The 17147-nt window shown below is 58.6% G+C and overlaps 1 protein-coding gene across 6 annotated transcripts in view; it reads right to left on the minus strand.

Annotated features, from left to right (window-relative positions):
• Positions 1 to 17147, minus strand: part of TMEM63A (transmembrane protein 63A) — a 31277-nt gene that overhangs the window by 13875 nt on the left and 255 nt on the right. For 2 of the 6 annotated variants that reach the window (XM_045537137.1, XM_045537133.1), the window contains 8 exons: positions 11645 to 11844; positions 9172 to 9251; positions 7037 to 7103; positions 6070 to 6107; positions 3945 to 4087; positions 3198 to 3249; positions 2722 to 2830; positions 1724 to 1794 (listed from right to left, as the gene is read on the minus strand). In XM_045537137.1, coding sequence (XP_045393093.1) covers positions 1724 to 1794; positions 2722 to 2830; positions 3198 to 3249; positions 3945 to 4087; positions 6070 to 6107; positions 7037 to 7103; positions 9172 to 9251; positions 11645 to 11830 — 746 coding nt within the window. In that variant the 5' untranslated portion in view covers positions 11831 to 11844. Of the gene's footprint in view, positions 1 to 1723; positions 1795 to 2721; positions 2831 to 3197; positions 3250 to 3944; positions 4088 to 6069; positions 6108 to 7036; positions 7104 to 9171; positions 9252 to 11644; positions 11849 to 15011; positions 15212 to 15250; positions 15378 to 16354; positions 16426 to 17147 lie in introns of those variants that run through there. The other 4 variants (XM_045537132.1, XM_045537131.1, XM_045537134.1 and 1 more) reach the window with 4 other exon arrangements.

Here is a 17147-nt window from a genome sequence, read left to right on the forward strand (position 1 = left end):
AGGTCCGTGTCTGCCTTGGGCCCCACTGAAGCCTATTCCGTTCGTAGCCTTTTTGAAGGTCACAGGCCTTTTAGAGGGTCTAAAGAAAGCAAAAGACCCTCAGCCCAGAAAACGTCTACACACATATTAACAATCAGCAAAATACTCACATACTCACCACCGGCAAGGCGCTGTTACATACACTAACTTATATGATCCTCAACACGACCTAGGAGGTTTTCTCCCCATTTTACGGACGAGTAAACCAAGGCCCACAAAGGTTAAGTGGCTTGTGGCCAAAGTCACACAGCCAGTGAGTGTCTGAGCCGGGAGGTGCCTACGCCTCAATGACAATGCCGTAGCCACCACGCGATGTCCCCACGCCAAACACACACACAACCGTGCACAGAACTCCCAGGAATTCCAGGACCCTGTAAACCCCCAGCTTGCTGTGTGCCCGGCACGGTTCTAGATGCTGGGAACTGAGCCAGGATGAGTTTAGTTTTTAGGGAGAGAGACAGCCCACAGACAAGTCAATCATTCAATTAAATAGTGGGACAATTTCCGGTCCCAATAAGAGCTGTAAGGACAAGAACTCCAGCCGAAGCATCCCTGCAGCGAGGCAAGTCCACACGTCCATCCCCGTGGATTGCAACTGTGTTCACTAAACAGGCCTAACACAGGGGCAGGTGTGAGTCACACACTGTTTGCATGGCAGCGCGGGCACTTTCTGTAAGGTTACACAGTGAGTGTTACTGCTGCTTCCACATGGTGCCCAGCTGGCAACTTTGAGTTGTTGTTTCAAAGAATAGAGACAAATGATCCTAGGCCGGATGTGGTAGCTCACGCCTGTAATCTCAGCACTTTGGCAGGCCAAGGCAGGAGGATCACTTGAGGCCAGGAGTGTAAGACCAGCCTGGGCAACATAGCAAGACCCCATCTCTACAGAAAAAAGGAAGGAAAAATTAGCTGGGTGCGGTGGCGCATGCCTGTAGCGCCAGCTACTCGGGAGGCTCAGGCGGGAGGATCGCTTGAGCCCAGGAGTTGGAGGCTGCAGTGAGCTATGATCGCACCACTGCTCTCCAGCCTGGGCAACAGAGCATGGCCGTGTCTCAAAAAAAAAAAAAAATAATAATAAGCTGAAAAAAATCAAACAACTTTCTTCTCTCAGACAAAGCCTTTCCTCCAGCCTCTACCTGCAGGAATTGTTGGTGCAGTTGCTCCACAGGGGCTGCGAGAAAGGAGTTTCTGCCAGGCAGAGTCTGGACTCCGATACAGAGTGCTCACTCAACTGACCCCTGCTGAACCAACACACGCAGGTGGCCCTGAGGTCCCTCCCCCCGAGACCCAGCTCTGCGGGTCGGTGCAAAAGCTCAGCTCACTTATCTCTTATTCTACAAAGCTGACCCTGAGAAGCCCAGGGCGAACCATTTTCTCTTCGTGTGTGCTCTCACGACGCTTACTTGCAGCTGCACCCTGGGTCCACAGGCCAGAAGATGCGGTCCCGTGGGGCAGCCGTGGCTGCAGGCGGAGCATGGGCCACCCAGCTCCACCCTCGCACGGCACCAGCAAAGCCGGAGCACGGCAGCCACTCGATACCTGTGTGGCAGGGCCAGGTCCTTCTGGGGTCTCACCTGGACACCCCGAGGGAAAGGCGGAAGGTGCTCACCTACGGTTTGTGCCCCCGGGACCGAGCTGGCCCTGCCTGGGGGACTCAGCTCCCTTCGGCCCCAGCCCCGCTTACCGGAAGTGGCCCTCCACAGCCTCCTTCTTGGCGTCTCTGGGGAGTCCCGTGATGAACAGCGTCCGCCTCACCTGCCGGAGAAACACGCCAGGGAGAAAAGTCACCGGGACAAGCCAGTTTCCGGGTAGGCCCTGTCTCCTGCCCTGTCGAAAGATGACGGCAGGAAATCAGGAGGCTCAGTTCTCTCCTTCTGTGGCCCGGGAGGGCCCGGGGCATGTCGCTATACTAATATTTACACATCCTCCAGCCTACACAAAGAACCCCTTTCCAAAGCAGCCATGTGAGCCAACACGAGGCGGAGAAAGAACCTAAAAAAGGGGAAGAACCTGAAATGGGGGTCACACAGCTGATCAGAGGAGGACCCCGGCCTGGGACCAAGTCACAGACGCTCCCCTGCCCTGTCGAGCTGGGGTGCCAAGAGAAAGTGCTGCTCCCAACCCAAACCTCCTCTCTCCTTACATCAGTAACTATAAGCCCAGACCCCACCAGGCAAAGGGTGAGCTGGCAGAAAGAGGGGGAAATGTCCAAAACGATCTACCAGGAAATTAAAAAAAAAAGAAAAAAGAAGAGAAGAAGGGAGAGGAGGGAAAGGAGGAGAAGTAGGAGGAGGAGAAGGAAGAAGAGAAGGGAGGAGGAAGGAAGGAGGACGAGGGACGAGGAGGGGGGAGGAGGAGGAGGGAGCGGGGAGGAGGAGGAGGGAGGGGGAGGAGGAGGAGGGAGGGGGAGGGGAGAGGAAGGGGAAGGAAGGAGGAGGAGGGAGGAGGGAGGAGGAGGGGAGGGAGGAGAGAGGAGGAGGAGGGGGAGCGGGAGGGGGAGGAGGGAGGAGGAGGAGGAGGGAGGAAGAGGAAGAGGAAGAAGCAGCAGCAGCAGCAGCAGCAGCCAAGTGTGAGCGTGCCAGCCACACCCGAGGGCCCTCCCTGAGCTGCCCACTGTCACGCCTGGGGCCTGGCCTGGCCTGGCCGTGGGGGGCCCTCCCAGCACCAAGCCCCCGGCCTCACCAGGCTCTCCTCCTTGTACTTGATGGACTGCGTGTGGTGCCGCATGAAGCCCACGGTGAGCAGCAGGTAGATGACGGCGAAGATGGTGTGCAGCCAGAGCAGGTCTTTGCTGGGGGGACACGTGTGCCATCAGGGCGGGGGCCCGGGCCGACCGGGGCCTGGCCGTCTGCAGCGGCGTCATCCCAACGGATCCTGCCGCACAGGCAAGCGGCCCGAGCCCCGCGGCCCCGAGGGAGCACTTTGGGGAGGTCCCCCTCCTGCCCTGACAAACGAGCTTCAGATCCACGGGGTCCCCTAGGTTTCATCAAATCCCACACAAAACAGCGACTGCCTGTGGCGTGGTCGTGCCCATGGCCCAGTGACACGCGACACGCAGCCGCGCGGGGCTTTCGGATGTCACCCGGCGGGCTCTGGCCCACCCCGGCCCGGGAACCCGCCTCTGCCTGGTCACCCGGTGCCCGCCGCGCCACACTCACTCTGTCTGCAGGTTGGCGATGGTCGTCCTCCCAAAGCTGTAGGGGTCTTTGTCTGCAGAGAAGCACAGACACTTAGCTCCGGGGTAACAACCGGGAAGCAGGAGGGGACTTAACCGGGCCTGGCTTGGGGACCTCTGGGGACGAGGGGCACAAGACGCCCGGGCCGGTCCCTCCCGAGCTACCCTACCAAGGCTCTGCTTTCCTCCAAGACGCTCCCTGCTAACTTCTCACCCTGCCCTGCGGGTAAAGTCCAAATTTGAATTTGTTTTACTTTGAGAAAACTAGAAACCTCCTAAGTTGTCACCAAAACCAAGGCTGATGAGACTCACTGGGCCTCGTGAGTAGATTCGAGACGGCACTTTGGAAGCTGCGTTCCCGCGGCTGCCCCTAGACACGATGCCACGCTCTGACTTTGACGGCGTCAGACCTGCTCGGGGTCTACCGAGCGTGACCTCCTGATTCGGGTGAAGCCAGGAAAGTACAAAACACTCTCCGAAAGCCCCTGCTTCTGGAAAGCTCAGGAGGTTTTTCCTCCTACTTAGATAGAACCGGAAATCGGTATCGGGGCCCAGGCTCGGGGTAGATTCTTCCCCGGATCTTCACCCACACGGGCAAGTTCAGGAAGCCACCCTGAGACCGTCCCACGTCTGCGCTGGAGTGTGACTCCCGGGGTCCCTCACCGCGAGCCCCGTCCCCGGGGGCTGCCGCTCTGCCCCCCCACACAGACGAGGACCAGGGGCCGGTTACCCAGCAAGTCTCCCGAGAGGTTGACGGGCAGGATGACGCACAGGGACAGGAAGCTGACAGCCACCAGCAGGAAGATGATGTGCCTCTGGAAGGACAGGTAGTGGATGGCGTCCTCCCCGCACCACTCCAGGATCTGGTCGTCGCTGGCAGGGACACACGGGGAGTCGCCGTGAGCACCGGACAGGCCCGGCCCAAGGTCCCCGCGTGGAGCATGTCGCTTAATCCTCACCACATCCTACGGGGCGGTTCCATTATTGTCCCCACTTTTTTTTTTTTTAACATGTGAGGAAATAAAGGCACAGAAAAACTGCGTCACTTTCAGGATCACACAGCTTGTGACAGCAGAGCTATGACGTGAACCCAGAGCCCATCCCCCCTCAGCCCCTACGCCGATCTCTCGGTGCAGGAACTGCCACCGCTCCCCCGATGTTGCTAGAAACATCCGTGCCTGAGCTGTGTGTGTTTATGTGCACGGGTGAGGTGCATACGTGCAGTCATCCGTAGCTCCTCCCGCTTCTGTGACTCGGTGGCTGCTGGGAGTCCCATCGGGAATGACGTTGGGAACGCGTCTGTCCCTGACCCCCCCCTTCTCCCATCTCCCTCGCAGGCGGGCTGGGGGATTCAGGTGGAGCCAAGGTCTCCAACAGTCTCAGTCTGTCCTACGGCCCCTGCCTCCTCCCTGTGTCCCTGCCACGGCCCCCGAGATGGGGAGGTGGCCTGCTCCACCCTTTCCCACCCTCTGAGTGCCACCCTCGGAGGCTCTGGGTCAACTGGGGACGCAGAAAATCCTGGGTTCAGCCGGCCAGGCCACAGAGGGAGAAGGGCAGGGTGCTCCCCTCTCTCCTGCTCTCCTGAGGGCCCTGCTTCCAGAAGGCCGGGGAAGCCGTGCGCTGGGCAGAGCTGGGTGCTACTGCACAAAAGGGCAGCTCTGCAGGACGGCAGCGTGGGCTCTGCGGTCAGACGGACCCCAGCTCGGCCGCCTCCACCTGGCAGCAGGTCACGCGGCTCACCTGAGCCCCTGAGCTCACGCCAGGACACTGCCCACCCCCTGCTTCCCCAGCGCAGCAGGGGCTCCACGGACACGGGAGGATCAGACGCCCAGCGCTGTGCGTGGTGCGGGTGCGTGCTCAGAGGTTACGCGTGTGGATGTGAGTCCTGCCCACTATTTATCTAGAGCGTAGACCTCTGCAATTAACCACACTGCTCTCACTTCTAAATACACCCCCTCTCCTCCTGCTTCCTGCTCCAGACCAGAGCTCACGGACTCGCCCTCCTGCCCCCGGGGAGCAGCTCCTGCCGAACCTGCCCATGGGCAACACGCCCTCACGTGTGTTAGTTCCTCTGAATCAAGCCACGTCCTATGTTATCCTCAGCCTCCTTTTATAGTTGGGGAAACTGAGGCCCAGAGGCAAGGACTTATTCAAGCACGGTACGGCCCCTATTCTGAGATATCGTTTTCGTTCGTCAACACCTCTGAAGTGGGGGGCACCCTACGGCTACAGCTGATGGTGGCTCAACTGGCAGCATTTTCTTGTGCTTAAAATAAGGCGCCTCTCGCAGCGAGGGCTCCTTAGGGCCGGTGGCACACGGCAGCAGGTGGCAGAGCCGAGACTCTCGTCAGCGCCTCAACTGTTTTAACCAAATGAGGGGAAGGTATTTTGTCTTCGCTTTTCCCTGATTCAAAGACATGCAAACCTGCCTAGAAGTTTCCATCCACATCTAATCACAGTTAAATATTAAGTAGAATAATTCCTGCCTAAAGCAAAAAAGTGAGGTTTAATTAGCTCGCGCAGCATTATGAAAGATGGACACAGGATTTCCACTGACTATGCTGAAATGAATCAAGTTCATCGCCACCTTCCAGAACCCTGTGGGAAGCCCCGAGCCCCAGCAGGAACTCGGTGCCCTGCAGCATGGAGGGTCCATCCAGAGGCCTCCTCCTCCTCCAGTGTCCCTGACCCCGGGGGTTACCTGGGCCACCTTTATTCTCAGCCCCCACATACTGCTTTGAACTTGAACTAAAAAGTATCTAGGAGACTCCCTCTTAGGGTTAAGCATCTTGGCTCCTCGATTGGCCAAACACCCAAACAAGACAGCCCAAACAAAGGCCCAGGGTTGTACTCACTGCAGGCGGAAGATCGCCGTCAGCCAGGGGCAGCACCCCTGCAAACAGAGAACAGGGATTGGCTTCCAGCATCTGTGTCTTTGGGAGGCAGATGTAACCATTGTCTGTGACATTCAATAACCACTTAACCTTCCGTTGTATAAAAACAGTGCTTTTGTCCCCTATTCAGCAAGCTGCCCCCTTGTCCCAAACAGGACAGGGTCCCACACGCGCCCAGTCTTTTGCCATGTGCTCCCTGCACCTGGAATTCTTGCTAAAACCTCTCCAGTTTGGGCAATTTCATGGTCCAATCACAAAACTTGGATCAAGAGCTGATGAAAGCTCGGGGCAGCTGTGGAGAAAGTGGTGTGGGCTTTTGTTTGATTCGTTCAAAATGACTAAGAGGTGGGAAGAGAGAGGAAATAAACCTAATTGATTGGACGGCCCCCTGCAGCGGGAGTGAGAGGGGACAAGGGTGTCTGTAGGTTTTACTGTCCCTCGTAATTCTTAAACTTAACACTCCCTAAAGCTGGGCTGTTACCCAGCTGGAAAGACAAATATTGGTTCATCGTTCACTCAACAAGGATAAGCACCTACTAGGTATCAGGTGCCGGGAACAGGGCTGGGTAAGGCTGGGCTCCTGGCCACGTTTGGCTCATAATCTGCCAGGCGAGGTCAATAATTAACTGTCACACAAAACCTACGTGGTGAGCAGAGAGACAAGCGCTAAGGAAGCCCCGGGGATTCCATAGCCCCTTCTGCCGTGAGTTCACCGAGTCTCACGGTCCCGGGTCATCCAGCTGCCACCTGCCTACGGCACTTCCCAAGCTCGGGTGCCTTGTTGCTGCAGGGAAGAGCTTTTCCCAGCACTTGCCCCTCGAGACCCGCAGTACCGAGTCAGGAGTGTGACTGCCCTGCACCCCCATCGTCACCGCCAGTCCCCACCTGCTATCCCAGCCACAACCACAACTGTCCCATAGACACCAACCAGCTCATTTTCAAAGTCTTGTTGCCCTGAGGAGGAAGTTGATGACAATCTCTGAAATCTGGACTCACTAGAGACACAAAAGAAATGACAGATAATTATTTTTTAGAAAGTCAAAAGATTATGTCCAGTGTCTTGCTGTCTTTTGGAGCTCGGGGCCAAAGCTACCAGTCCTCAATGGCAGGGACAAATATAACTTACTCTGCGAACACTAGAGACAAGGACGGTGACCATTCCCAGGGATGGTATAAACTCTGTGTGACACGGAATGAATGACACGGGCTCAGGGCATCCACTGACCACCTCTGTGGCCACACCCTCACGCCTCAGCACGGTGACAGTCTACCCAAAGTGCCTTCGAAGTGCTGCCTGTTTACAACATATTTCCTAATAAACAAAACTTGGGATCAATACTGTATTTTATCAACTCCAAGACACCACTGGTTGTCAGGTACGAAATTAACTTATCAATCACTAAGAAAGGAAACACGCTGCCAATTAAACTATGGCCGCCATTGATACCAAGGTGCATCCCAGTTTCAGAGATGAGAAAATATCAAAATGGGCATTTTAGAGTTGACAAACTAGAGCATTTTATACTGTGGCATTTTAATCAGATCCTTCCTTCTTTTCAAATTTTTTTTCTTTTTTTAGAGATGGGATCTCACTCTGTTGCCCAGGCTGGAGCGGAGTGGTCCAATCATAGCTCACTGCAGCCTCGAATGCCCGGGCTCAAGTGATCCTCCTGCCTCAGCTTCTCAAGTAGCTGGGACTACAGGTGAGTGTCATCAAGCTCTGCTATTATTTTTTTATTTTTGGGAGAGACAGGGGTCTCACTATGTTGCCCAGCCTGGTCTTGAATTCCTGGCCTCAAGTGATCCTCCTACCTTGGCCTCCCAGAGTGCTGTGATTACAGGTGTGAGCCACCATACCCATCCCAGATTCTTTCTTCTGAGTACCCCCCAAACACACCCTGTTCACTGTGAATTTGAAGCATTTTTAATATGTGAATTTTTGCTTTTTTCTCTTTTCCTACTCCTGGCCCTGCCGTCCCACTGCTAATGGGATCAAACATAATGAAAGTCAACTTTCAAAGCATGTGCAGAGACGCTGTCTCATTTGTCCTTCACAGTAACCCTGTGGGGAAAAGAGGGCAGGACACCAACCCCAGCAAGTGTGAGGACTTGACCAAAGTCACACAGCCAGGCAAGTGGCAGGGCCTCCTGACCCCCAGGCGCTCTTTTCTACCGCTGTGCGCGGCCCTTCTTCAGCCTGCACGTGCTGTAAAGGCATCAGATGTCCCAAAAGGTTGTCCCCAGTGGTCCCAGGTCATCGCCTCGGACTTTCAAAAATGCCAGAGCAGAGACTGTGGGGAAGGAAGGTCACCTGCAGGTACCCCCCCCACTTGCCCCTCCCACACAGGGGCCACAGGGGCGGAGGGTCTGCCTGGTGAACCCCCTGGGAGGCTCTGGGCGGGCGGCTGGGGCCAGTCGCTGAGTTCTGCCCACTCACTTCCTGTTGCTGCATCACAAGGTCCTGGGGTGAGAGCAGCCAGCTGGAGCTGGAACGTCTGGTTGTGCAGATCTAGGATCCCCTTTCACCCTCCGTGTGACATGAACAGAGAGCCCTCAGAGCCCAGGGTGGAACCGGAAGGACCTGAAGTCCGGCTGAGCGAGCCCGGGCTTTGTAAGGAACTCATAAAGCCGGCCCCGACCCGCCTCACCCGGCCCGGCCCTGGCTAATGAACTTCAAAGATGGTGCACTTAAAAATATTCAAGGTGAGAAAGAAAAGGGCATCCTCCTTAGCCGAGGATGCAACCTCGCATATCTAAAGCAACCAGCCTGCAGCCACCACGGGTCACGGGCAGGGCCCGGCCCTTGATTTTCTGTGAGCACCATGAGGGTAACAAGGCTGACCACGCAGCGTGGTGAGGGGCAGAGAGAACACGTTTCTGCTACAGGCCAGGCAGACACGGCCAACGAACACAATCTAACGTCAGCGTCACAGGTGGGCCCTGCCCACACAGAGGGTCATTAGGCCCCAGCCCATTGCAGTGACACACAAACACGCATGAACATTCACACTCATACACACGCTCACACGTCTGCACACACACGCTAAGCAATGTCTTTCTTACCTGTCTGCTTCTGACACCAGGGCAATGCGGCCATAATCCCAGAATCTTCTTCTTATGACGGAAAACACCAAGATTAAAAGCTACAAGTAGAAAAGAAAGCAAGTAAGAGCGTATTGGGTGGCTTCTAATTAACAGAGACAGCTCCTCAGGGCCAAGGCCCACCTGCCCAGACGCGGCAGGGCTAGAAGGGAATCACTCAGGCCCAGAGAGGGCAGCGAGCTGCCCAAGGCCACACAGCGCAGTGGCCCGATGCTTTGCTCACCCCTTTCAGCAGCTCCTGCCACCTGGGCCCCAGCGCCAAGGCTGGCAGAGCTGATGCCAAGCTTGCCCGCGGCCCTCCTGGTCCTGCACGTCACCCCTGTCCTTTGCTGTCAAGACAGTGTCAACCCCACGAGGGCCTCGTCTCATCTCTGCCCTGATCTTCCTCCAGCAAGATCCGAATTCACAGCAGCCTGGGGGACCAGCTCCCTTCTTCACTTTACATACAATTTCATCTTATTTTTATTTTTATTTTTAGAGATTGGGTTCCGCTCTGTCACCCAGGCTGGAATGCAGTGGTGTTATTACTACTCACTGCAGCCTCAGAGTCCTGGGCTCAAATGATCCTCCTGCTCAGCCTCCCAAGTAGCTGGGAGTACAGGTGTGTGCCACCACGCCCGGCTCATTTTTATATTTTTTTGTAGAGACGGGGTCTCACTATGTTGTCCAGGCTGGCCTCAAACTTCTGGCCTCAACCATCCTCCACTTGGCCTCTCAGAGTGCTGGGATTACAGGCATGAGCAACCACGCATGGCTGAATTTTATTTTTATTTACAGAACCAAGGTAGCAAAGCCGCCCCAGGCTGAGCCAGAAATGGTCAGATTTTTACTTTGAGTTTGGCTCTCCCGAAGACAAGCCCTTTGGACCCGCAACACAGAGCACGTGGGCAGCAGCGCCCAGCGAGGGCTCCGGGCTGGCTCGGCCTCAGCAAGCCGGGACAGGCTCCCTGCCCTCAAGACTCAGGGAGGTGGAGCGACGCGTGTTAGTAAGCACCGCCTGACCTACTGGTCAGACACCGGGGCTTCAAAGGTGGGTTTCATTCTCCTGGAGGAAATCCAGACCTGAACCCCACAGGCACCGAGTTCCCGTGGGATTGTCTCAGGGTGAATCAGGGGGTTGGTGATACGTTTTCAAAGGCAGGTGAGTCACGCGGCAGGAAAAACACCGACCCTGCTCAGGAGGTGCTGCCCTCCCTGCCAGGCGGCTGCTGTCTCGGCACGTGCAGTGTGGACATTTCCCACGCATCCACGCTCCCCGGGACCCTCTGGCTCTCCTGTGTCCCCCCCAACCCCCATAACTTTCTGCAATAAAAGTCCAGCCCCTACTCCTGCCTACGCCTTCCTGTCAACCCAGGCTGGCATTTACGACAGCATTCTCGACTTACAGATGGGTTTGAGCTCCGAGAGGTGGATTATTTGGTACTCGGAGAGCTCTTTTTCATGAAAGCAAAGCGGGTAGCACGCAGGTTCTCACATCGGCCCATAAAGAACCAACAATGTAGCAAGACTCTAATGCAACAATGTAGCTCTTAATCCTAGGCAGGAAGGATAGAAGGAGAATACCCTCCTCCCTTTCCATCATTATTGGTGCCAGCAAACTTCTGTTTGGTACCTTCCCTTCCTACCTCCCAGGGCGCTTCCCGCTGGGACTGGGGCCCTCATACCACCCTAACCGCCCCGCCTCAGGTTCCCCACCCAGGCCTGGTCTCCAGCCCCAAGTGGTCCCAGGGTGTCTAATGCATCCGCCCCATCTGCCCCCGTTCGTTCACACGGTCTCTGCCACATGTTAGGAGCCGGCATCCGGAAGGTCCGGCCACCCCGTGGGCATTTGTGAAAAGAAGATGCACTTTGACCTCAGTAAATCTCAGCTAGCCAATGTTGGATCCGTATAAGGAGGAACAATGACACATTTCAAATTGGGGGCATCTTTGTGAGCCAGGAGAGCTGCATTAACGAAAGGCCACCTGCTGAGGGTCAGCTTCTGATTCTTTCAAAACCCCAGGGACCCCAGAGGGGAACGCAGGGTGACATTTGGGAATTGCAACTGCTCTGATTCTGGTCCCCACTCTCCAGTCACAGCTCTCATCCCCGCGAGACGGGCCTTAGAGACACAGCGTGGTGACAGCTCCGCAGTAACGGTGCCAATCAAAGGCTCAGCCATGCGTGTTCTTCACGTGCACAGCCTTGTCCGATATTCTCCAAAATTCTCTGAGGTAGGAATTGTCATCTCCATTCTCCAGAGCAGAAGCCTGAGGTCCACATAAGCTATGTCACACGCCATCACAGAGCTGGTAAGCAGCTGAGTCGGGCTTTAAACCCAGGTGTGGCCGAGTCCTCACCCGAGTTTCCCAAAAGGCCCTGGGTGGGAATTTAAACAAATAACTGGGGGGCCGGGGAGGGGGAGGAGGGGACAATGATGCACCAGAGTTCTTACCAGAAAGCAGATGACATCTATGAGCAGGACAGTGGGGATGCCACCGAAGGTGACCCCCTGGAGCACGGTGCTGTTTTTGGCCGAGTTGTAGCAGTAGGAGTCGTTGGGCCGGTCCCTGAGGCTCAGCCGCTCGCGGGCAGACCCTGCCGTGGACTGCCACAGCTCCAGGAACGGGGAGTCGGTCATCACGGTTGTCCTCCCTGCAGACAGGACAGGGCAGATGGTCAGGACTCGAATCCTCCTGCACTTTCCCCGGCCAGAACCGACAGAGTCACAGGCAGGTAGGTATCTCTCTGCCGCGGGGACCGGCGGGGCACAGGGAGCCAGCAGCAGGGCATCGGGGAGGGCCAGGCCCGCACCCCGCGTGCCTGGCAGTGTCTGCAGAGAATGGCCCCATTGTGGAAACACCGCCAGAGGGTCAGATGGCTGGACTGGGTGCCTCACCCGGGACACAGCAGCCAGACGCCCCAGAAGGGGGAGGCCTGGAGAAACGGGGGGACAGAAGCTGCTGCAGCCACTAACTCGGGCCTCAGACACCAATGCTGGGAAAGCAACTCCCGAAGGAGCCACTGGGAGATCCAGACTACAGGCAGGGGACAGGGGAAAGGGACACAAATGCAGAGAAGACGGAGACACAAGTTAAACAAATGGGGAAGGAGGTAACATTCACATATGCACGATGGTCCCCCCGAAATGGGCCTCAGACGAGCCCTGTTCACAGACTGTCAGAGCTGGGACCTCAGGGACGGGGTCCCATTTGATATACTTGGAAACTGAGGCTCAGGGGGTTAATAACCTTCCCCAAGATTAAGGAGACAGTCGGGGCAAAATCGAGTCCCGAACCCGGACTCCCGACTCCCAGATGCCAGTTCACTGTTCACTGTGCCGCGCCCCTCACAGCCCTGGGAGTTGACAGAGAAACTGAAGGGGGTGGGAGGGGAAGACAGAGGAGAAGGCGAGGAGGTGGTCCAACGGGGAGGGGAGGGAGTCCAACTGGAAGGTCTGGCATTTCCAAAGCAAACAGCTCCACGCCGGGTTGTCGGCCTTTCCTTCCCGAGGCTCCTGGCACCCCTGGTAAAGCCGATGGAACTCTCCGGTGTCTGTCCCAGACGCCAAAGGCCCGGGAGTAGTTAGTGCCCAGGGTCTGGCCTGCTCTGCACACAGCCTGTAGCTGAAGGGCCAGGGGAATGCACACCCCCTTCCTAAAGCACCTGCCCCCCCAGATCTGGCGGAACTACAATTCCCAGGGGACATCTGCTACATCTGGTCTTTCTATGTGTTACAGGGACAAAAATCTTAGCGACAGAAGAGAAAGTTTAGAGAACCCAAACAGATGTTTGATCTGCCTGGTGCAGTGGGGTACGTGTTGGGAGGTGACTCCCAATTCTGAGCCCGGGCTGCAGTGCGGGGGTCTCTGAGTGTCTCTCTCACACAGACTCACACTCACACACACACACTCACTCACACACACACACACACACACACACACACACAGGACAGGAAGTGCAGGAAGGCGAGTGACAGGCCCAAAGGCCTGTGAGCATTCCCCAGAAGCCCAAGTCACTTTCTCACCCCCGTGAGAGACTTGGCAGTGGCTAGAGGTAGTGGGGACTGTGACACCAGAGCCATGGAGTTGGTGGCTCTGAACAGTCACGAAGGCCAGCTCTGGGGCACAGACGTTCTTGTCTTCCCTTTAAACCCCACCCAGTGGCACCACCCCAGTGCAACACCCCAGCCCGACACCGTGAGGCCAGTACCTGCCCCTCCTTCCTGTCCCCACACTGCCCAGACGCCAGGGGAAGGAGGGACGGTGGATGGCCAGGTGGAGGGGGCCTCACCGGAGCTACGTCTGGCAACGGCAAAGACAGCCCCGGCCACCCCTCAAGCTGCGGGGGGCCAGGCCGGGCCGACACTCGTGTCCTGCTCGGCTGTCCTGACCACGGGGTCCTGGGCACCGGCCTCTACTGACTTTCCCGAAGGAACCCAGATGCCCAGTGTCGCATGGGAGCTGCCTCTTTCCAGTTTAGGGGTCTGGATAAAACCCCCGGCACCCCCCCTGCACACAGACCTGCCCGAAGGTCTCTGAACTTGAACGCCCACACAGAGCTTCGGGTCCGGCCCAGGGCGCCCCCTCCTACCCTGGATCTCTCCCCGAACCCCCAGAACCGGGTCCCCGACCGTCAGAGCTCTTGTGCGCCGCGCCACTCCCGTGTCTTCAGCCAGCGTCACCCTCTCCTCCCACGGCTCGAGGCCCCGCGGGGGCCGGGGGAGCACGGGTGGCTGTGGGCTCAAGGTAGGACCCCAAGCCAAGGAGCTCGTGTGGGCTCCGAGGGCTGCGGTCGCCGGAGAGGCTCCCCAAGGCCCCCCGAGGACTAGATCGGGACAACGGAACAAGCAGAATAAACAAGGAAGGCTTGAAAGTGCAGTGGAAAGAAAAAACATCCCCATAAAATGCTCACAGAAGGCGCATTGTCCCCGAAAAGGGGAGGGCACCGTGGTGTTGGGGTTGGGACACCCTTGCCAGAGTCACAGAGAACCAGGAAGGCCCAGGGGAAGGAAAGGACTTGGTGGCCCCTCTTCGCCCTTCAGCCCCAGTCACGCCTCCAGGTGATTCTCCTCTTGCCAAACAGGCTCCCGGTGGTTCTACAATGCTTGATAGGGAGAACTCGGGATGTCTGCCCAGCAAATTGCACCCACCTGGGGCCAGCCTGGGACTCCCTCGGCCAGGTGGCCTGTCCTGTCTGCCCCCCAGGATGAGCACCCAGGTGAGGGCGTGCTTTGGGTGCCACAGTCTCTCTTAGACCCTTCAGCACTGTCATAGCCTGTCCCTGCCCGTTAGACGCATAAAGTCCAGATCCTGCGGAAACATCTCGGTCCCTCCGGCTCTCAGTGGGCGGCCCCTGCATCCCCCTCCCCGGCCAGACAGCACAGCCACCACGGGGGGGCCCTGCTAGGCTGCAGAGAAGGTGGGGGAGGGAGGCAGCGTTGGGACAGCAGCCAAACCAGCACCGAGGCACAGACTGGCCCCCGCAGCAGACTTGACTACCTCTTCGCCTCCTTTCCAGAGGAAGTGTTTGGACATTGTTGGTTCTTGCAACAAGGCCCCACACAAATTCAAGGGACTTTTGTCATCATCAAAGCTACCAAGCATACAGCAAGACTACAGGCAGCACCAAGCCTCTGCCTCAGGAGCTAACTCTGGTCTTCCAGAAGCAGAACAAGGTTGCAAAGCGAGCACAAACTTCTCTTACAGCACCACCACACAGGGCCCAGCAACCTGGACAACTGTTTACCTCTACAGACACAGGCCCTGGAATACGGAGAGATGACAGGGCATCTGGGAGAGACGAGAGGCAGTGTGGCTCACCGGTCTCAGCACCACGTAGCTTAGACAAGTGGCTTAACCGCTCCGCTCCGTGCCTTGCCTTCCTTCTCCATAAAATGGGGGTGACGACTTTCTCTCTTAGGGCTATCGGGAGACAGACCCAACACAACGCGTGCGAAGCACTTAGTCCAGGACGTGGCCCCGCTGAGCAATCCACAGCTGTTTGCTTTTCTTTTAAGTCATGGCTCCAGCTAATGGGAAACACAAGGGCAGGCCCCCACCTGACGTCTTCTCTGTTAGAGCCCAATCAACAGCCCGGAGGGACCTTCGCCCCAACACTGAACAAAGCGGAGGGGTGCGTGGAGGACAAAGGAGGCTTCGGCTTCGGTTCACATCCTCCTTAGGGCACAGCGGACTCCAGGACATCCGGACAGGACAGGTGTCAGAGGAGGGGGGAAGGAGGAAGACAGCAGGCATGCAGGAGGGGGAGGGGAAAATAGGGGCGAGTGTCTTTCCCTGTCCCCAGTGGGTGTCTACACCCCTGCAGGAGTCCGTGGCCAGAAAGGGCCCCAGAACCCCTCCCGCAGCAGCCTGTCCACGGGCGACCACCAGCCCGCGATTAATCACCAGGAACTCTCAACAATGTAGCGGCTGGGACACAACCGCAGAGTTTCGGGCTGGAAGGAGGCTGGAAGTCATCGGGTCCACCACGCTGTCGACCCCTGCCCTTGGGGACACTGCCTGGGACCGAAAGACGGAGGCCACCCCAGGGTCTCAGGTAGCCAGTCTTATCAGGTACCCGAACCTGCGCGGGTTTGGTTTCTCAGCAGAGTCCCCTCGCCCTCCCGCCCCGCCCCTTTCCCAAGTCCCCAGCTCCCCCCTCCTGGGGACTCCGCCAGCCCTGCAGGGAGCGGTCACTGAGTGACAGCCCGGAGGTGGCTTCTGCGTCCCCAGGGCCCGGAGACTCTCGCGCCTGGCCCCGTCGCGCACAGTCCGAGAAGGAAGAGCCCAACGCTGCGCTCCTGGGCAGGCTGGGGGGGCCGCACTCCCGCCCCCACGTCCCGAAGACGAGGGAGGGGACGGGGGAGGGCTCAGTCGCACGAGCAAAGAGCTGGGGCCCGGCGAGGGGAGTCCTGCAAAGCTGTCGGGACGTCCGGGGGGAGCGCGCGGCTGCAAGGGGACGCGGGGGCCCCGGACCGACGCCGCAGTCCCGCCCCGTGCCCCGCACTCACCCCGGCTTGCGGTGGGGGCGGTGGAAACTAGGAGCCGTGCCCGGAGCCCGGCACTTGGCGTGGCCCCCGGGAGGCGGTCCCCCGTCGCGCACGTCCCGGGGAAGGCCGACGGCGACATCCCCCCCCCCCCACGCAGGCCCCCTCCCACTTTACCTGCGGCGGCGGCGGCGGCGCGGCGAGCGCACCTGGGGAGCTACGGGCGCGACCTGGCCGGGCGGGGCGGCGTCCCCACCGCTGAAAAGTTACAAAGTGAAACTCCGGCGCCTCCTGCGCATGCGCAGACCTGCGCCCGCCGCTTGCCCAGTTTGGAGCCGTCGCCCGCCCGGGCCCGGCTCCTCCCGGCTCGCTGCTCCGTGCGCCCGGCTCCTCCCGGCGGGCCGCAAGCCCCGGCCTGGCCCGCGCGTCCCGGGGCGGAGGAGGAGGGCGCTGGCGGGGCTAACGCTTCGGCCGCCCGGCGCGTCCCCGCTCCCCACGCTGGGGGGACCCGGGCCGAGCGCGGGGACCCGCGGGGAGGGCATCTGCAAAGGTTCACGGTCGTACTTTGAATTTCCCCGACGAGCTCTTAGGCCCTCCCTGGGGAGCGGGGGAGCCGGGGCGGGAGGACGCGGAGCTCAGCCGGACTCGGAGCGCACCTCGGCTCCCCCCGGAGCCCCCTGCAAAAGGCCGCGGGCTCCCCGGTCCCCGGAAGGGGCTGGGCCCGTGAAAGCCCCGAGAGTCTCCGTGCGGCCCCACACCGAGGTCGCAGCATGACCCTGGGACGCAGCTACGGCCCGCGTGTCCCGCCGGGAGCCAGGTGCTTCCAGGGAGCCAGTGGCCCCCGCAGCAGACTGCGAGCTCGCCAAGGACAGGACGCGAGGCGGGGTTCAAGGAGGACCACACGCCCAGAGAAGCTGGAGAGCACAGACCACCTGCCGCAGCAAACTGTCCCCCCTCCGCAGGCCTCGGT

The sequence above is a fragment of the Lemur catta genome, chromosome 25 (genome assembly GCF_020740605.2).
Source record: "Lemur catta isolate mLemCat1 chromosome 25, mLemCat1.pri, whole genome shotgun sequence".
Taxonomy (NCBI): domain Eukaryota; kingdom Metazoa; phylum Chordata; class Mammalia; order Primates; family Lemuridae; genus Lemur; species Lemur catta.